The sequence below is a fragment of the Marmota monax genome, unplaced genomic scaffold (genome assembly GCF_021218885.2).
Source record: "Marmota monax isolate L192 unplaced genomic scaffold, Marmota_monax_Labrador192_F-V1.1 WCK01_AAM20220418_F8-fsc00059, whole genome shotgun sequence".
In the NCBI taxonomy this organism is placed as follows: Eukaryota; Metazoa; Chordata; class Mammalia; order Rodentia; family Sciuridae; genus Marmota; species Marmota monax.
This window is the reverse complement of record NW_026693595.1, coordinates 1,280,372-1,302,143: the sequence shown is the minus strand read 5'-3', so window position 1 is coordinate 1,302,143 and position 21,772 is coordinate 1,280,372. Positions and strand designations below refer to the sequence as shown.

The following is a 21,772-nucleotide window of genomic DNA, read 5'->3' as shown; positions in this document are numbered from 1 at the left end:
TTTGATTTTTGCTAATGAGATTGGAAGGTGAGACTTATATGGGCCAAGAGGAAATGTCCCCAAGGGTTAGAGGTTAAGGATTAATTAGAAGGAAGATAAGAGGTTAGTGAAAGTAGGATTTAGATATAAATTTAGAAGGGAAATAAATAATCTCCCAACAGTTACTAAGAGCTAGGTGCTGACTTGCCCTGGCAGTTCACACGTTGCTTTCAGTCCTCATGAACCACATTAACCCAAACATTATTCCCCATTTTACTCTAATGCTCAGTCTCTGTCTACTTTGCCTCCTGTGTTCTTCCCAGTTTACCACTGAGGACAGCAACACCTAGAGAGGAAATGATTTGTCCAAAGGCCCAGATGAACTTGAGTCAGGACAAAATTTCCATTTTCCAACCCCTGAATTACTTTGGAACTGTTCTGCACCACTGAGAGCTCAAAGGATCTTTAGATTCCTTCAGGATGTGTGTGTTTCACCCACAGCATTGAGTTTAATAATTGAGTTGAGTTCAACCATTTCCTATAATCAATGGGGTTCTATTACAGTTGAGTAGCCATGATCTTAAGCGCATGGGCATTTTTGACCTTGGTGATGGTTAGTTCTAAGCTTCTTCTTCTGTGTTCTTTTCTACCAGAACTACTCTATTTACCTAAGGAATGCTTGACAAAAGCTACATGAGTTGAAAACTCTTAAGCTTTGGGGGGTTCTAAGGTTTTCTTGTAAAAGATCTGTAGCCACTCCTGAGTTTTACCCTTTGTCCTCTGGAATCTCAAAGCTGGCCAGTAAAATTATCCTCAAACACTCCTGGAGGCTAGGCTGGCCTCTGTGCCCTCCTTCCTCCTCATTTTCTGCTGCTGCCTCAGAGTCCAGGATCACAGAGGTTAGAGGATTCAGCTGGGGTTGCTCCGCCCTCGCCTCCCTCTTGTTTTCAGAGTCCAGAATTCCTTCTTATAGATCAGGCTATTTCCACTTGAGTCAGAAATGTGAGGATTCCGATTTTCTTTCAGATTTTACTGGTGACACAACATTCACTTACAGCACCAAGTTCCAGTGATGGTTCCTAAATGGTACAAAAATTGGGTGGGATGATGGTTGAGAATGTGACAAAAAGAAGGGAATTAGAAATAAATCTTGTATCTGCAAAGAATTAACCAGGGCCAATGACTTTTTTGGGGAGGTGGGGGTGGGGGGGGGTACCAGGGATTAATCAGGGGGACTTGACCACTGAGCCACATCCCCAGCCCTATTTTGTATTTTATTTAGAGACAGGGTCTCACTGAGTTACTTCGCACCTCACTTTTGCTGAGGCTGGCTTTAAACTTGAGATCCTCCTGTCTCAGCCTCCTGAGCCGAGGGGATTATAGGCATGTGCCACTGGGCCAGGTGGGCCAATAACTTTTTTGTGTCAACTGAAGAAGCCCAATGTTGTATTGTATCAATTGGAATTTATCCTGATGATGGTAATTTTTCTAGGGTGGAGCCACGAGTGTTCTGGGTAATTAGACATTTACTGTATTTACTGTGTTTTCCCAACACAAGTACAATGTCAATATCACAGAATAGAATAGAGCACTACAGAGGTCTTAGAAATCAACTAGCCCCATGTATAATGTTATAGAAAAGGAAACAGGCTTAGTAAAGCATATGCTATTTAGCTCTAGAGACTTGAGCTTAAGCTTGAAGCAAACTCTCCTTCCTTTATGATGTGATTCAATATTCATTCTGTGATCCACATTTTCTATAATCTTCTGAGAGAATATGGTTGTTTGAGATTTTGTTCATTTGTTTTTTTTCAAAGTGGACTGAGACTTATTTTCAAAACTATCCTAAAGAGACCTGTTTTTAACTTAACCAAAGGGGCACATAAACAAGACAACGGAAGTGTTCATGAATAAGTTAAAGTGGATTTGACTGTTTAACAGAGAAAACTGAACTGATAGGTAGGATATGTGATTTTTATTTCATTTTAGAAATTGCCATTCCACTTTTAGTTTTGCAATAAATGAATAAGGGCTATGCATTTATACTGTCTACTGAAGTCGGGGAAACTAAGTAGTGTTATCTTTGTGAATGATCAACTGCTTACAGCATGTTTCAAATTAACTATATAAATAATCTAACAAGGTCCTTCATTGTGCATTTCTTAGAGCAAACAAAATGCAATGTGTTTTTATAACCAGATAGCTATTTGATTTTTTTCCTCCCGTCTTTCCCACATTTGGATATAGATTGATATAGAATTACTTAAAATGCTGCATATAAATTAAACATTAAGAAGGAGCTATGGAGAGGCTAAGCTGCCCATTATAGTCTTTAGTTCCACAGTCACTGCCTCAAGGACACTCCATTTCATATCACATGTCCTCCTTTTGAAAAGTGATCACCAAGGTTCAAGTAACATTTAAGCACAGTGGGCACCTGCATAATTTATAGACCTCTTTTTGTTTTGTGTTCTTATTTTAATGAAAAACAGGGAAGCAGAAGACTGTTTTAAACTTTTAACATCTTTCTTTTGTGCTTTCCCTCCCACCTTGCCTTTGCAGATTGGGGCCCTGAAGGACTACTACCACTTCTACCATAGCAGGACGATTAAAAGGTCAGTTCTCTCGAGCAGAGGAACCCACAGTTTCATTTCAATGGAACCAAAGGTAAGAAGAACCAGAGGGTGGGGACCAAGAAGCTAAGCTTATGCATTTTTCATTGGTGATAACATACTGGTAGCTGATGACTAGTATGAGGCTCAGATTTCTAAAACTGTCACACTATCCTTTGGTCCAGTGTCCCTACTTCCTCTTCTGATGAAAATAGGCAATGTCTTGATTTTTGACTGATGAACCAGTATCATCCCAGTGCAGAGCAGCCCGGGGGTAGCCACAGGCATGCATCTGTCATGGAGAAATGAGAGTGGGCAGGGAGTTGGGAAGATGAATTGACTGAGAATGATGGAAGTAAGAATACCATGCTATCAACTAATTACATATAGTTCAGAGGTTCTGTGGGCTCCACTGAAGGAAGGATTTCTTCTAGAACTCTTAAATCAGACCTTGGGATTCACCATGAGTCCTTTTGACTTTATCTGGTTTATAGCCCAGGATAAGACTCTGTCTGGGACAGGAGAGACGCTTGAACCCAAGAGAGGTAGAGGATGACTCTTGGCTTTTGTGGGTTCACCTGGTAACTTTTAGGTTGGGCAGACAATATCCATTCCTGGGAGGAGCCTAGAGGGAAGTATGACCTGCGTACATTTTCCCATGAGCAAGTTGGGGCAGCTTTGTCAGGAGAAATGGGAAGCTGGGAGGTATAAGGGAGAAACTGATTGCAGAAGCTAACTCCAGGGTTGAGCTAAATATCTGTCCTTATTAATTAAATTGGATGAAGAACTGAGTTATACTGGAAAACAAATTGACCTCTCAGTCATGTCAAGTAAAGAAGAAGAGGGAGAAGCTGTGCAACTGTTCCCAGTTCCTCTAAGGGCTCCTGGCACATTATTTACTGATTAGGGTATTTTGCCTCCCTCTCTACCCCCTGCCCCATTATGCTTTGGATTTGCCCTAAGTGCATCTTTTTATATAAATTGGTGAACAGGTCTCTACCAACAAGCATAGCAGTCTCAGCTAAAGAGACTTTGAAAATTGTATTCCTTATTAAAGCAAAGAGGCTCCTATTTGAATTAATATGCAAATCAGGTTTGAAATGTGGAGTCCTGCCCTTTGTTATGTGCCATGGTTTACTTTAATTTTTCTCTGGAATATTATGGCACAGTGTTCATGATTATGAAATTGTATCTTGGTGGTGAGTAAAAGCACATTTGTTTAAGTTCACAATTTTCTGTGAGTTATAGGAACATTTCCTAAAACTTACACTTAAGTGACCTATAGATTGTATTTTTTTTTCCTTCATCTCTATTCTGAAGTTAATTTCTCTGGAAAGTTAATCTGTTTGAACAATCTTGAATTAGCTACATTTTTGAAGCAATGCAATATTTTTTTCATCTTTCAAACAGACTGTCTTGAACTTGATAATTAAAATGATTTCAATTTCAGATCCCATGTGCAGAGTCAATGTGAATTTGAAAAAACTAAGTACTAGTTGGTTTGGGAAGTAAGAACAGAATGTAATGAGACATTGTTTTCATGATGAAAGATTTACCGAATAAGGAGATATTTCAATTCTTACTGTTATCTTGGGCATCTTGGTTTTCATTTCTTCTTATCTGAGTACATGAAATAGTTTATGCATGATCCAACAGAGACCTTGCATTCTGGGACACATAGTACCTGGAACATTACACCCTTTGTCCCTCAGTCCAGAGGAACTGGGCCATTTTAGGCCAACACAATGGTACGTGCTCCATTCCCTTTTCCCCTAAGTGAAATGAATACTGGAGAGTAGGGCTATATCTCACTCTCCCTTCAGATGTCTTCTACCTGTCCTTACACCTAGCCATTTAACACAGGAGGGCCACAATTCCACCTGCTTTGCAGATGCAGTGCCACCAGTGGGGGCTTGTCCATGTTTTCTTTCCATTTTTTTCCAGTTACTTCTTGCAGTCCATTGAGCCCCTAGTCTGCCCAGTCATTCCTATGGTCAGCATCTGCCAGGCCCTGTGCTAGGCTCTGGGGGTTTGGAGGCATCATCAGTGTCTCCCATAATATCCTTTAGGGAAACTCAAGAATTTGCAGTGCTTCATAGTGTTGGGCATGGATGGAACAGAGAAGATGGGGGTGTCTACATTTCTCCTTCTTCTCGAGCTTCTTCCTTCAAAAGTTTAGGCCTACCTGGCTTGTTCTTTTTTTTTTTCTTTTCTCTTTGAATACTACCTTCTTATTTATAATGATGTTGCCAAAAATTGTTAGGAAGAATTCCTATATACTCTTCTCAGATTACTTGATCAGTTTTTCTTTCTTTACTCTATTTACACACATGTATAAATGTGTATGTATACTTTCTGAAAATTTGGAAACCAATGATAGATATGATGTTCCTTCAACTCTAAATATTTTATTGTGTATACATTAAAAACAAGGACATTTTGTTCTATAATGGTATATACAATAATTAAAATCTGGATATTAACATTGGTTCAGTATTATTCTTTAATCTGTGGTTTTGGTTCACCTTTTCAACAATTTTTCTTGGATTACATTTATTTGTTCTGTTTCCCAAGTCCTTTTTACTCTATCATACTTCCTTCAGTCAGCCAACCTGCCTGCCTTCTTTCCCCCTTTAACCACCTAGAAATTTTTTGAAAACTATAAGTCAGGTTTTTTTATAGAATATATTTCAAATTGGGCTCATCTGTTTCCTCATGATTAGACTCAAGTTTGGTAAGAACATTTTTTTACAAGAATACCGAAGAAGCATGTGTTTTTCTCAGTACTTTAGATCGGAAGGCACAAGATATTGATTTGTTTCATTATTGAAGGCGATAACATTAATCACATGGTTGGATGGTGTCTGCAGGCTTCTCTACATTAAAATCACTATTTTCCCCTTCATAATTAAAAAATGTTTTGTGGGGAGATACTTTGAAACTCTGTGCGTTGGTCTGCCTTCTTTTGCTATAATGATGTACCTGAGGCTGGGTATTAGTAAAGAAAAGAGATTTATTTAACTGGCACTTTTTCAGGCAGAAAGTCTGCACAGTGTGGTACCAGCTCTGGTGAAGGTCCTTCTAAGCTATGTCACTTCTTGGCCAATGGGATCATGGTAGGAGTGTGTGTGTGAAGGAGATATCACATGCCAAGACAGGAAGCCAGACACCAGGGCAGTCTTCCTGTTTTATAACAATCTCTTTTGTGGGAACTCACAGTGGTGTCCAGTTTAAAAAAAAAAAAATCTACCTTGGGGAGGGTGGGTGTGTAGCCCTGTGGTAGAGTGTTTGCCTCATGTGCGTGAGGCACTGGGTTCAATCCTCAGCACCACATAAAAATAAATAAATAAAATAAAGATATTGTGTCCATCTACAACTAAAAAAAAAAAAAATTAAAAAAACCTACCTTAATCCCTTCAGAAGATAGCACCTGCAATGACACAATGATCTTCCAGTAGCCCCACCTCTTAAAGGTCCCCTTTATTCTTGACATTGCTACACTGAGGACCAAGCTTATAATACCTGAACTCCCGGGGACAAACCATTTTTAATCCATAGAACTACATAAATTTCCATGAACCTATTTTACATTCCTCATTCCAAATTAACCTCACTGAGAGTAGATAGCAAGTGTTGCTGTGGCTGCTTTCTTGGGCAGATCTCCTTTTCTTTAATCTTGGGTATTGGTATGGTGGGTGATTTGTGTGCCAGAAAGGAGGCACATTAGTAGGTTTGGACCATGTGAAATGACATCATGGAAAACACTAGTGATGTGAATTTGAAGTTACTTCTACCTTCTCAAGACAGGGGAAGCAGATGAGTGAACTGCAGGGTATATGTCCTACTAAAAAGATCCATAGCTTCTTTTTTTTTTTTTTGCTTCCGTGAATTGCATGGCTAGTTTTCCCCTTTGCTTTTGTTTTTAGAGAGTTCCAAACAAGGAAATACAAAAGTTAGCTGTGTTGTCAGAACAACACTCCTGATGCTAGAGAAAATGCTGTGGTGAGTTGGGGCATAAGAGCCCAGAGAACAAGAATAGCCGTATGCCCAAATGTCAGTATTATGTTATGATTAACGTTTTGAATGACAGAGATTCACAGATTTCAAAGATAGCAGCAATAGGGCAATAATAACATGATTTTGCAGAAAGTATCGGTACATTGTCAGCAGCCAAACCAGTAAGTTTTCCATCCTTCTTCATCATCTTTCTTTTGGATTGATCAACCTTTTCCCAAGAGGCCAACACTAAGTTTCAGAAACAATAGTCTGAGTTCACTTTCTCAAATCCTCTTATTAGTCTTTTCCTAAATCTTTGCCAGCTATAGATATTTTGGTCAAGGAGGGGATTAACTGCAGGACAATGTTTTGTAGAAGCTCTTTATATGCTTTTCAGATGCTCAGGCAAACATTGGGTCAGAGGGTATGCAAGGGAGGTGATTTTTCCTTTCACTTTATTCTCCTTACAAGAAGCAGAAAACTAAAATTCTACATTCTTTATTAGAGTAGGGCATATGCAGCTTTGTGAAAAGAAATACAAACTGCCATTAAGTTGGGCACCCATGTCCTATTTCTCTGTGGTTAATAATGTAAACTAAGCTTCTCCAGCTAGGGATAGGCTCCTTTTCCAGCTTCCTTCTTCCTGGGCCAGCTTGCCTCATCAAATGAGCATGCATAGCTGTGTGTATTACTTGTGAAAAAGCTGCTCCTGTAACATAGACTCCTTAGATGGTCTCATCTGTCCCCTAGCCACTGCTGGCTTAGCCTCCATCATTTTTCTGAAAGGAATTTTTTCAGATCTTTTTGAGAAAAAAAAAACAAAAAAACTTTTCAAATCTGTTGTGAACATGTCCAATGACAGGGAGTTCACTACCAGACGGTGTCTTCATTACAACTTTTACACCAGCTATAAAATGCTAACAAATCCATGAGTTGGCATTTACGAGTCTATGAAAATCCACCAGAATGCTTATTCTTCAGGAAGAAGCATTTCACCTATAGGTTGGAAAGCTGTGATGCACTTAGGGTGACAAGATGGCCAGCAGAGTAGTAGAGATGTGAAAAACTTTGTGGGTGCAGAGTTCAGTATGTTCTCCACCTCCTTTCTTTTCTATCTTTTTTTCCAGCTTTCCCAGATGTCTAGGACAAGTAGAAAGCAGAGGGTCTTTGGACCCTCAAATATGTTTCTGTATTTGAAGAAATTTAACTTGCTAATTATAATCTGCTTGCCTATAACTTCTACCCATTGGATCTATTTTTGCCTTCCAGAATTACATAAAATGGTAAATCAACTTCTGTACAATCTCTCTCTCCTTTTTTTTTTTTTTTTGCACCGGGGATTGAACCCAGGGATACTTAATGACTGAGCCACATCCCCAGCCCTTTTAATTTTTTACTTTGAGAGAGAATCTTGTCAATTTGCTGAGGGCCTTGCTAAGTTGCTGAGGCTGGCTTTGGAACTGGTGATCCTCCTGCCTCCGCCTGTAGAGCTTTTGGGAACACAGTTATGTGCCGCCATGCCTGGCCACAGTAACTCTTTAAATATTTGAAGCCCTCTGCTTTTTCTCGTGGAGAAGAAATTGTCCCTTGGTAAGTGTGGCTCAGAATTAAGTTCAAGGTTTTATCTTGCAGACATGCTGCCCCTTTGCAACATTTGTATGTAAGTCATTTCCTCTGAAGAAAACTGAGCATTCAAGCATGACCAAGGGTCTGGGAAAAGGACAGGAAGGAGAAATGAAGTGATTCAAGGTCATTAGCAAGAGCAGATGAAAGAGACATGAAAGAAGAAAGGTAAATTGAAGTTCCTTACTAATCCAAGTTGGTGCCTATCATGCCAGGCTTCGACTTTCACTTGCCTGGAGTTTCTCTTTTTTGTCTTAAAAGTGAAGTAGATGTGATGGAATCAGTGGAGGAGCAACTCCCTGTGAATCACAGAAAAGTTATACAAATCCAGTTCTTACCAGTCAAGTGCCATTTCCCCATGGATTCCCTTTATAATCTAGAATTAGACCCATGGAATCCACCAGCACATTAGTTATCTCTTTTCTTAGACACAAACTCCTGGTGAATATAGAGTATGTAAATGTGCTGTTCACATAGATTAATCTACTAGAGTAAATTGGGAAGAAGAAGATTAACATTAAACAGGGATGAGAGGTGGGAGGGAAAGGGAGAGAGAAGGGAAATTGCATGGAAATGGAAGGAGACCCTCAGGGTTATACAAAAGTACATACAAGAGGAAGTGAGGGGAAAGGGAAAAATAATACAAGGGGGAGAAATGAATGACAGTAGAGGGGGTAGAGAGAGAAGAGGGGAGGGGAGGGGAGGGGGGATAGTAGAGGATAGGAAAGGCAGCAGAACACAACAGACACTAGTATGGCAATATGTAAATCAATGGATGTGTAACTGATGTGATTCTGCAATCTGTATATGTGGTAAAAATGGGAGTTCATAACCCACTTGAATCAAAGTGTGAAAAATTATATATCAAGAAATTTGTAATGTTTTGAACAACCAACAATAAAAATTTTTTTTTTCACATGAAAATATCAATACATTAAAAGAGATTATTTTATTTTATTTTATTTTTTAATTTTTTTTTATTGGTTGTTCAAAACATTATAAAGCTCTTGACATATCATATTTCATACATTAGATTCAAGTTGGTTATGAACTCCCAATTTTACCCCAAATACAGATTGCAGAATCACATCAGTTACACATCCACATTTTTACATAATGCCCTATTAGTAACTGTTGTATTCTGCTACCTTTCCTATCCTCTACCATCCCCCCTCCCTCCCCTCCCATCTTCTCTCTCTACCCCATCCACTGTAATTCATATCTCTCCTTGTTTATTTTCCCATTCCCCTCACAACCTCTTATATGTAATTTTTTTATTTTTTATTTATTTATTTTTTTCCCAACAATAAAAATTAAAAAAAAAAAAGAAACCTTATTTAGGTAGAAGTATGTAGTTAGAAGCACCTGAGGGCAGCCTTTCCTGGCTCACATGCATAAATTGCAGCCACGCCTCTTTGTAAATAATATTCCATTTGTTTTGGTGCAGCTTTAACGTTAGTTTCATCCCAAGTTCAAGTGCATCCAGTGCAGGCCACTGCTGTGTTTCTTCTCCCCTAGTCCCACTCCGTCCACCTGTGCCGCAGTCCGGCTGCAGCAGAATAACCGGGGGGTGACGAACAACTTGTGCACGTTGATACAGCAGGAGAGGGAGCCGTTTATTGCAGGACAGGAGCAGTATTTATACATTCCACAGAGCTTATCTAATTAGCATAAACTAGATACATCAGTCAACCAATCAGGAATCTCCACACTTAATGGCTTGCTTTTGTTACTTCTCAAACCACTCCCTCTGGCATTTTGCCAGGCACCATCCAGACTTGTTTAGGAACTCCAACATTCCCCTGGCAAAATGCCAGGTGTTATTTTGACTTGTTTACAGACTCTAACACACCTGGAACTGCTGTGTGTTTTCTTTGGCTGGTTAATGTCCTGCTCTTTGGTTTTAAATGTGACAATGACTTAATGGTTTGACTTTTTTTGTGTGTGTGAAGTTAAGTTTTATAAGTGTAATGTAACATTCCTGGATTTGTGCTCATCCAGCTGTGTGAGGTAATCTGGGATGTGTTGAAGTCCATTGCTTTGCCCTTGTGCTTCCACACAATGAGGGGTGGCTGTGCTCTCTGGGACAGGTACCCCAGGCTTCCTGTTGTTGTTTAAGATACATCATAACTAGGATCATTTCATATTTTCCTTGTCCTTGCACCAGTGAATGAAAGTAATTAGCAAATATCTTGAGTATGTTTTTGTAATTGGTGTAGCCTTGGTTCTGATGTTGAGCTGAGCCCACCATGGATGTGATGGTCAGGAAGCATTTTGAGGTCCTCTCTTGTTCCAAGCTATCTTTTATACTGCTTTAAAAAAAAAAAGATCAACTGTGAAATACTACAATTCTAATAAATCCAGTCTTTTTTTTTCTTTCTTCCAGTACCAGGATTAAACCCAAAGGTTCTCTACCACTGAGCTATAACCTCAGCCCTTTTTATTTTTTTATTTTGGGACAAGATCTCATTAAGTTGTTGAAGTTGGCTTCAAATTTGTGATCCTTATGCCTCAGCCTCCCAAGTCACTGCGATTACAGAAGTATGCCACACCTGGTCTGTCTTTGATTTTTTTCATAGCATTTATGAATCTTTGAAAATCCTACCAGAATGCTCATTCTTCAGGAAGAAGCATTTCAGCTATGGATTTGCAAGCTGTGATGCATTTAGAGTGCCAACATGGCCGGTAGAGTAGGAGAGATGGAGGAGAGTTCATTGTGCAGGGTTCATTGTGTTCTCCAGCTCCCTTCCTTTCTGTCTTGTTTCTAGCTTTCCCAGATGTCTGGGACGGTCAGACACTAGAGGGTCAGATTGTACACTGCTGGGGTAGCTGATGGGAAAGTTTAGATCACAGCCCAAGCCCAAATTTCTGGTAGACAAGAATGAATTTTAAAAAAGAAAATTCTCATTTACTCTGGCAAAGCTGCTAAATCTTTATTAGAGGCAATTTGGCAATGCTTCATTTGAAAGGTCATAAACCCACATGCTTACAGGGAGAGTGCAGGTGACAAGAATGAGGGAGAAGGTCGTGGAACACAGTGAAGGGCTGCTCTTGCTGCACGTAAGGAGAAGCTGCTGCTCAGCTGCAGCCCAGTGTCCTCAGGTTGGACAACTGGCTCAGTGCTGCCGGTTCAAAAGAACCTGCAAGTCTCAATTTTTATATAACATTCCCCATGTTAAATGTTGGAAGCAAATTCAAAAGTTTTAAAAATATTCATGTGTACCAAAGAAAAACATTGGAGGATATCCGACTTTGTGATCCCCTGGGTGGCTGTGTTGGAAGAAAAAAGAGGAATGTATGAAAGAGGGGTCTTAGCACTCTTTATTGTGCCTTGATCTGACATCTCTTAAAGCAGTTCAAAACCTCAGGTATCTGTCCGAGGTATCTGAACACAAGGTTTTAGTTCTGTCAACTGTGCTTCACCGGTGGGGCCCAAACGTGATTTCTCTTCTGTGTCTTCATCTCCAGATTGAAGTCTGAGTTTCTTTTAGGCATGAACATAACAGGCTCAGGTCTTTCAAGGCTACTTGGGGTGAAGAGCTCATTCTTGTTTCTCTTGAGATTTACTTAGTTTCCTACTGACACCTACTATTGCCCCAGAGAAAGTTTTAATAGACTTGTTGAAGAAAAATAGATAAGTCAAAGAAGAAAACAAGTGGAAAATAAAAGTTGTGGTCATACAAATAGGGTGAAGGGTAGAAGGAGGGAGGTAGATTATGGATTTTACATAACCATGTTAGCTACTTGTTGAAAGGTACGAACTGCAAAAATCTTTGTTAATTGCTTAGGTGTTAGAGTCTAAAATCATAGGTGTTGAATCTAGAAAATGTATAATAATGAGAGTCTAATACCTAGGTTGGTGTTAAAAAGAGAATTTTGAGCCTATCTGTTCTGTTGAAATCTTGGGTAAAGTAGGATAAAATAAGTAAGCAAACTTAGGGAATAAATGGAAACAGCAAACAAACAAAAACTCAGCAACAACAATAAAAAAAACAAACAAGATCTTGGGCTGTAGCTCAGTGGCAAAGTGCTTGCCTAGCATGCATAAGGCACTAGATTCAATCCTCAGCACCACATAACAATTAACAAATAAAATAAAGGCATTTTGTCCTTCTACAACTACAAAAAAAAAAAAAGCCATTTTAATCCTCTGATTCTGAAGAGAAATCATTCCCACTCATATATTTATATTAATGAATGCAAAAGTAGATAAGAAATCCAATTAAAACATCACCTTTGAAAAGACCCAATTCTTTAATAAGTATTTATGAATTTTGTTTCTGGGTACAGTTCTTCCAAATGTCAAACAATTCTCTTACAATACAAAAAGAGACAGTATGATGTGGCAGAAAAAAACTTTGTATCCATCCTCTCCACTCCCATCATTTCTCTGTTCATCAAATCTCCCATTTGAAGACTCAGCATTGTTCAGGCGTATACTTGAAGAAGTATATGGTATAATAGAATAAAATGAGTTCTGCATGTAAGAAAAGGAAAAAGTAAAAGTTAAATTCTTGTAACAAAACCAGTTGCCATTAAAATAATGATATAAATCTATATGTATGAAAAATAAAAGAGCTCAAAAAGAATATGTAAATTTATCTTAAAAAAAGCATTTACTCAGCGACAAATCCTCTGAAATGGAAATGAGGACAACCACTCCATTCACAATATCTTCAAAAAAAATAAAATACTTGGGAATCAACCTAACAAAAGAGGTGAAAGACTTATACAATGAAAATTACAGAACCCTAAAGAGAGAAATAGAAGAAGATCTTAGAAGATGGAAAAATATACCCTGTTCATGGATAGGCAGAACTAACATCACCAAAATGGCGATATTACCAAAAGTTCTCTATAGGTTTAATGCAATGCCAATCAAAATCCCAACGGCATTTCTTGTAGAAATAGAGAAAGCAATCATGAAATTCATATGGAAAAATAAAAGACCCAGAATAGCAAAAACAATGCTAAGCAGGAAGTGTGAATCAGGCGGTATAGCGATACCAGACTTCAAACTATACTACAGAGCAATAGTAACAAAAACAGCATGGTACTGGTACCAAAACAGGCGGGTGGACCAATGGTACAGAATAGAGGACACAGAAACCAATCCACAAAACTACAACTACCTTATATTTGATAAAGGGGCTAAAAGCATGCAATGGAGGAAGGATAGCATCTTCAACAAATGGTGCTGGGAAAACTGGAAATCCATATGCAACAAAATGAAACTGAATCCCTTTCTCTCGCCATGCACAAAAGTTAAGTCAAAATGGATCAAGGAGCTTGATATCAAATCAGAGACACGCCGTGTGATAGAAGAAAAAGTTGGCTACGATCTACATACTGTGGGGTCGGGCTCCAAATTCCTCAATAGGACACCCATAGCACAAAAGTTAATAACTAGAATCAACAAATGGGACTTACTCAAACTAAAAAGTTTTTTTCTCAGCAAAAGAAACAATAAGAGAGGTAAACAGAGAGCCTACATCCTGGGAACAAATCTTTACTCCTCACACTTCAGATAGAGCCCTAATATCCAGAGTATACAAAGAACTCAAAAAATTAGACAATAAGAGAACAAACAACCCAATCAACAAATGGGCCAAGGACCTGAACAGACACTTCTCAGAGGAGGACATACAATCAATCAACAAGTACATGAAAAAATGCTCACCATCTCTAGCAGTCAGAGAAATGCAAATCAAAACCACCCTAAGATACCATCTCACTCCAGTTAGATTGGCAGCCATTATGAAGTCAAACAACAACAAGTGCTGGCGAGGATGTGGGGAAAAGGGTACACTTGTACATTGCTGGTGGGACTGCAGATTGGTGCAGCCAATTTGGAAAGCAGTATGGAGATTTCTTGGAAAGCTGGGAATGGAGCCACCATTTGACCCAGCTATTCCCCTTCTCGGTCTATTCCCTAAAGACCTAAAAAGAGCATGTTACAGGGACACTGCTACATCGATGTTCATAGGAGCACAATTCACAATAGCAAGACTGTGGAACCAACCTAGATGCCCTTCAATAGATGAATGGATAAAAATAATGTGGCATTTATACACAATGGAGTATTACTCTGCATTAAAAAATGACAAAATCATAGAATTTACAGGGAAATGGATGGCATTAGAGCAGATTATGCTAAGTGAAGCTAGCCAATCCCTAAAAAACAAATGCCAAATGTCTTCTTTGATATAAGGAGAGTAACTAAGAACAGAGTAGGGTCGAAGAGCATGAGAAGAAGATTAACATTAAACAGGGATGAGAGGTGGGAGGGAAAGGGAGAGAGAAGGGAAATTGCATGGAAATGGAAGGAGACCTCAGAGTTATACAAAAGTACATACAAGAGGAAGTGAGGGGAAGGGGAAAAATAATACAAGGGGGACAAATGAATGTCAGTAGAGGGGGCAGAGAGAGAAGAGGGGAGGGGAGGGGAGGGGGGATAGTAGAGGATAGGAAAGGCAGCAGAACACAACAGACACGAGTATGGCAATATGTAAATCAATGGATGTGTAACTGATGTGATTCTGCAATCTGTATATGGGGTAAAAATGGGAGCTCATAACCCACTTGAATCAAAGTGTGAAATATGATATATCAAGAACTATGTAATGTTTTGAACAGCCAACAATAAAATATTTAAAAAAAAAGCATTTACATACAGCATGTAACATGTGTTTTGTGTTTAAACATATATTTTGTGTTTAAACATAAATGACCTATGTATATTGACTTTAGTTTATGCATGATAGGATTGGAAGGATACATAAGCACATAAAATAACTTAACCTTTCTATACTATATAATTTTTAAAAAATGATTTATAGTGAAATTGCTTTTATTAACACCACTAATGCTCTGATATTTCGAAGCTAATAAATACATTTCAGTATTCATCTGACTTTACCTTTTAGCTGACATCATAGTTGATCCTTCGCTCATTCTTGAAAAACTTGACTCAGTTTATTGTGACCACATTTCCTGTATTTTATTTCTGCTTCTCATCCTGTACCTACAAGATCTGCATAGTTTGATGTGGGGAGTGAAAGAGAAGGAGACAATCAGCAATGATTGCTCGGTTTTTGTGTTGAGTAACTAGAGTAATCATGATGGCATTTACTAGAAAGGAAAAGGTCTGGGGGCTGTGATGATGGATAGAAATTTGTTGATGGGTGTCTTTGTTGATGGAACTTCCTCTACTTCATATGTAAAGTTTGGGCTTAGTCATCCTATGAATGAGAATTTTATTCATTGTTTTTATGCTGATGTCCTTGTTTCAGATTTGTCGGTCTTTCTTTTACCTTCCTGATATACTAAACTAAATATTTAATAAGCACCTAAAACATAAGGTGGCATATGGGAACTTGTAATTCCTATCCATCACCAGAGCCCCACACTTTTTCCTTTCTAATAACTGGTACCATGACTAATCTAATTTCTTGAAACAAAAAATGAGCAATTGTTCCTGATCCTCTTCTCTTTGAACCATTCAGAGACACTATTGCTCTGCCACTAAAATTTATTTTGAAACTGTGTATTTGTGGAGTTTCCTCTCCTGCACTGCCACCATCCTGCTTAATGCCACCATCATCCTTGACCTGGACCTTAGCTGTTGTCTTCACTCCTATTCTTTTTTTTTTTTTTTTAAGAGAGAGAGAGAGAGAGAGGGAGAGAATTTTTAATATTTATTTTTTAGTTTTCGGTGGACACATCTTTGTTTGTATGTGGTGCCGAGGATCGAACCCGGGCCGCACGCACGCCAGGCGAGCGCGCTACCGCTTGAGCCACATCCCCAGCCCCCTTCACTCCTATTCTTGTTCTTATAGTCATTTTCCACAAGAAAGCAAGCTTCCAGAGATATAAAAAGATCAGGTCTTTCAATGACTTTCCATTGACCTTGGAATAACATCTAGCTTTTTCTTCATGATCTTCAATGCCATCTTAGTCAGGTTTCTTCCTTCCTTCCTGAGCTGGTTTTTGAAACACTTCCTTTTTTGCTCATCACAGTCAGCCACTTCTTTGTCTCTCTCCAATACACTAAGCTCTTTCTCTTGTTCTCTTTGCCTGGAATATGCTCCCTTTGGTCTTTGCTGGATGGACGTCTTCTCATTCTTCATGTATCAAAGCCTGTGTTACATCGCCTGGGTGACCTTCCTCAATAACCCTTGCCCATTTTTACTGTCTGGTTTCAACATATTTTAGAACCTACCTGAATCCAAAAACATATAGTTACTTTGTTTGCTTGTTGATGGTTTTGTCTTTCCAATGTGACACTCCATGGGGGGTCAGGAGCCTCAGGTATTTTATTAACTGTGGTATTCCCATGCCCTGGAATAATGTGTAGCACATGGAAGAGCTTCAGTAGAAGAATGAATGAATGAGTGATTCTTAAAATCAATTTTTAAAAGAAGATAAGTGATGTAGGCAATAAATAAAGCTAGGAGCCATAATTTTGTCTTAATTCCCCTAAAACTTAAATCATATTATAATGACATACACAGGACTGTCTCATTTGAAGTGTGGAATCAGAGCAGTCACTTGGGGAGACATTGTGTTATAAAGTGAAGTCGGCATTGGCTAGATTTAGGACATTTAGATTTTGGTGTCTGCTTTACTACCAGCTCAGACTTGCCATTAGTGTGTCATTCCTCATTGGGCTTACTTCGCTTGTAACATCATGGAGCAGTTGAGCTATTTTCTAATGTTCATTCTGATCCATTAATTACCATCTTGAATCACTGAGTGTCACTTGTGATTTTTATTATCGGTCCACATTGCCATTAAATGTGAATTTTTCCATACTCTCTATTCTAATTACTTTCCAAATATCCTCTGTCTACTTTGGTCCTGAATATTCAGAATATTTGTTATCGCATACTGCTCCCCCTTGTCAAAGGGGGACTGTTTTACATAAAAGAGCTGATTTTGCAGTTAGACTTGAGATGAACCTGGTTTATCTTGAGCCAGTGTTACCTATGCACATACTTAATGAGGAACAAGTTACATTCATTGCTGTTGCAGTACGTGTTTCTCATTGATTCCAGAGTATGATAATGAGAACAGTAATTGAGTGTTATTGATGATATTCCTGAATTTCCAGAAGAAAGCAGTTCTGAATTGTAAAACATTGTACTTAATAGAGGTCTTTCTAAGGCATTAAGTACTTTGTGTGTTTTTTGGAGAAATTGAATACTTCATTAAACACAGAACAAATTTTAGGAAGATTGGCCATGGAAATTAAAAATTAGAAATATGTTAGGAGGAGAGTGGTGGTGGAATCAGGACAGGAAAAAGAAGAGGCAAAAAGTAAAATCACATAGAAATGAGGGTGGATTTAGTAATAAAAATTATTGATTGGTACGAAGGTTCTTCTTTTAATCTATTGGAAATCTAAGTAAGCATCTTCATACGTGGGTGGTGAAGCTCAAGCTGCCAGTCCAGAGGGGAAGGAAAAAGAAGTGAGGAAGACCCTGAAGCACAAGCAGATGAGAAACAGGACTGTGTCTTTAGGACAAGCTTGCTGGGCCCGGCTCAAAAGCAGCTCTTGGAATGTGCCAATAATGTCCCTTAGGATGCGGACATGCTCCTCGGATGTACTCCTTGGATCAGTGGGATTATTTTCTTTAACCTGTCTGTGCACAAAGAGAAAAGGATATAGATGGAGACTTATTAGAAGGTCAGGAAAAATGGGCTCATTCCTTTACACAGAGAAAGCTGAAGTCTCCCAGGAGTGAGGCAGCAGGAGAAGCAGATCCAGAGTTCAACCAGCCATTCATTCATTCATTGGCTTTCTCCACGAGAGCTTGTTATGTAAAAGTCATAACAGACATCAGCAGACCCAGTCAGAGCCCACATAGACCCTACCATCCAGTCAAACCTAAAGTCAAGGACTGAAACCAAGCAAACAAACAACAAACAAACAAATGCTAGTTTTCAGCGTTATTTTCTGTATCAATATGCAGTGCTACCAACACTGTTGAGACTCGATTCCAGCAATTAATTAAAGAAAACTAACCCATCTCTCAACTTTTATGTACCAGAGAAAATAACAACTTTTTAGTATATCTTAAAAATGGCATGGGACAAAGGCTGGGGTTGTGGCTCAGTGGTAGAGCACTTTCCTAGCATGTGTGAGGCACTGGGTTCAATCCTCAGCACCACGTATAAAATAAATAATAAAAATAAATAAATAATAAAGGTACATCAACAACTAAAAATATTTTTAAAAAATGACATGGGACATAATTATAATCAAATATTTGTCTTTAATCTTAAATTCAAGTTTAACTCAGTGTGTTAGTCATCTTTTTGTCACTGTGACCAAACTACCCAATAAGACCAACTTAGAGGAGGAAGAGTTTATTTTGGGCTCACAGTTTCAGAAGTTCAATCAATGGTCTGCCAACTCCATTACTTTGGGTCCAAAGTGAGGTAGAGCATCATGGTAGAAGGGCATGGCAACAGAGCACTGCTCTGCCCATGACAGACAGGATGCAGAGAGAGGAAAGGGAATAGCCTCAGAAAGAACATGCCCTTCCAGGGCATGCCCCCAGTGACCCACCCCCTCCACACCCCACCTGCTTACCATTCAGTTAGTCCATTCAAGCTAGAATTCACTGATTAGGTCACAGGTCTCGTAATCTAACCATATCACCTCTAATCATTTAGCTTCTGAATATCCCTGCATTGACAGGAGCTTTTGGGAGACACCTCATATTGAAACGTTACCACTCAGCATCCTGTCTTATTATTTGGTAAATCTGGCAACCCCAGTTTACATCTAAATAATTTTGACACTATAATTAGGAAAAGTATATCAATATTGAAACCACAGAACAAGCAGTGAAACACAGCTAAAGGGTAAGGACTGGCCAAATTTCTGTATCCCATGACAACAATAGCTTAGTAGATTTTCCCTGTTCTCAGCGTCCCAAAATATATCTTGAAAGCGTTATCACTGTAAAGGAACATGCATGAAGTAACCATCATTTATTTTGCCGTGGATTTATGTTGGGGTTTCTGATTTATAAAAGCATTCATAATATAGCAATTAAAGTCCCTATCCATGATGATTATTTCTTTGTTGATTAGTAGAAAGACAGACTCATTTGGCACCTTGTTAGGACATTTAAAAACTGTACTTGTATATACCTGATTCTTAAAACTCTTTAGTAGAGCGATGTGTGCGTGTGTGTGTGTGTGTGTGTGTGTGTGTGTGTGGTGGGGGGATGGAGGGAGGATTGCTACAACTAACCTTTTGGGAGTTGCCACAGCAAAGGCATTTTAGGTAAATGCATCTACTTATTAGCCTTCTGATCAGCTGTCATCTTTCAGACCGTATGATCCTAGGTGAATCAACTATTTGAAGGCTTGTAGACTTTGGAAATTTTTAAGGCCGTAGAGTTGTAGCACTGTTGTTCCTTCAGAGGAGAAAGTTCAAACTCCCGAGGCACAAGTCCTAACCAGTTGTTAGTATTAACTGATAGGATCTGGGTCAGGAGTCCAGCCTTGCACCAAACCCAAGATTGCTGAATTACCCTGAGAGGGCAAAGGCTCTGCATGTACACCTGGGTGAAGATAACAAGATGAATCACTAGTACATAAAGCCGGCTGTTTCCAATTTCAAAACTCAATAACTCTGACTTTGGGAGACATTGGGATTACATCATTGGAAATAAACTTAGCAATAGTTGCCCCCAATGGACTAGGTTCAGTACCTGTATGGTGAGTTAATATAGCAACAGAAACTCTTAAGAGCATTTGAAAGAGTTGATTTTCTCATGTGGTCAGTGGATAAGGAGAATCCATGTTCATTCTCATACATCTAATTCAAGTTTGTAGTTGAAAAAAACCTGTGAAAAGATCCAGACAATTCTGTACTCATGCTGAAATTCCTGAGCTGCAAAGCTGAATGTAACATGACTACAAAGGGATAGTCATCTGACAAATACCACACAGCTTTTTAAGAGTTAATGGGCGCTCTGCTTCCTGATCATTATATGAGCAGGTTCCCTCTGCCACACTCTCCTGCCATGATGTCCTGCCTCACCTTCAGCCCAGGAAATGGAGCCTGCTATCTATGGATTGAGACCTCTGAAACCCACGAGGATGGGATGGAAGACAACAGCAGCATGTGGAACCGGTTTAGACATGCTGACACTGGTTTGGAGAATATACCCAGCTTTTCTTTGGATGATATGGTAAACCTCATACAAGTCCCCACGATAGAGGGACTCTGGGAATCCATGCAGTGTCTTTCAGTGCTCTAGGTGGCGGAACCCTGGGGTTATTAGTAAAACGATTGGAGAAAGGTGGTAAAGGTGAACAAGAAAACCTTTTTCATGAGAATGATTGCATTGTCAGGATTAATGACAGCGACTTTCAGAATAGAAGATCTGAACAAGAACGACAGACATGTTTCGCCAAGCCATGATTACACCTGTCGTTTGGTTCCATGTGGTTCCTGCAGCAAATAAAGAGCAGTATGAACAACTATCCCAAAGTGAAAACAATTACTATTCAAGTCACTACAGCCCCGACAGCCAGTATATTGATAAAAGGAGTGTAAACAGTGCTGGGCTCTGTTTACTGAGCCACCCAAAATGAGCCACCCACCCGAGCAGACAGAAGCTTCCCTAGGACCACCTCATAGTGCACACACTCCTCTGCAATACCACTGTCAGCTCCAGCTCTGCCTCCACAGAATGGTTTAAAATGCAAGTAGTAGTTAGGCAAGAGGTTCAATATCCTGCTGAAGAAAGGTACAGAGGGTTTGGGATTCAACATCATTTCACAAGATGTAACAATAGGTGACTCAGCTCCAATTTATGTGAAAGACATCCTCCCCAGAGGATGGTAGACTGAAGGCAGGAGATAGACTCATAGAGGTAAATGGAGTAGACTCAGTAGGTGAATCCCAAGAGGAAGTTGTTTCCCTGTTAAGAAGCACCCAGATGAAGGGACCATGGGCCTTCTGGTCTTTTGCCAGGAAGACGCCTTTCACCCAAGGGAACTGGTGTATAAATTTAGAGCAGAAGAAAGATTCCTGATGTATTCGAGCCAGGGATCTGGGTTAGCTACCTGATGGCAAATGTTTATGGAGATAGTGTCTAAGGAATTTCTTTATTTTTACTTTTTCTACCCTAACTCAACATAAGCATTATTTTCTTCACTACTCTGACCTGGAAATGGATATCTACAATAATGAACATTGGGATATTTTAAAACAGATTTTACAGGTATATTCTAGGACATCAAATATTTATCATTATTCACTTTCAGATGAACCAGTTGAATAAAAACATCAGGGATCTCACCCTAAATTGTCACCCTAAAGGCTGTCATCAAATGCTTGCCATCTTCTTCTCTGCACATGACAAAATTTCATATTTCAGATTTTTTTAGTAGATGTAGCTTAGCCAAATGTAGATGGTTGCATACTGTTATATGAAAAGGAGTTTCTTGAAAAAATATTGAAAATAAGAAGACCTAAGTGGCAATAAGTCCCATGGCTATTAATGACCAATAAAGATCACATTGTTTGGAATGAC

At 39.1% G+C, this 21,772-nt stretch overlaps 1 protein-coding gene across 3 annotated transcripts in view; it reads left to right on the top strand.

Moving 5' to 3' along the window:
* The window catches only part of Pcsk5 (proprotein convertase subtilisin/kexin type 5), a 449,712-nt gene that overhangs the window by 39,068 nt on the left and 388,872 nt on the right, over window positions 1–21,772 (top strand). For all 3 annotated transcript variants that reach the window (XM_046459433.2, XM_046459431.2, XM_046459435.2), the window contains exon 2: window positions 2,542–2,646. In XM_046459433.2, the coding sequence (XP_046315389.1) occupies window positions 2,542–2,646 (105 nt within the window). The remainder of the gene's footprint in view (window positions 1–2,541; window positions 2,647–21,772) is intronic.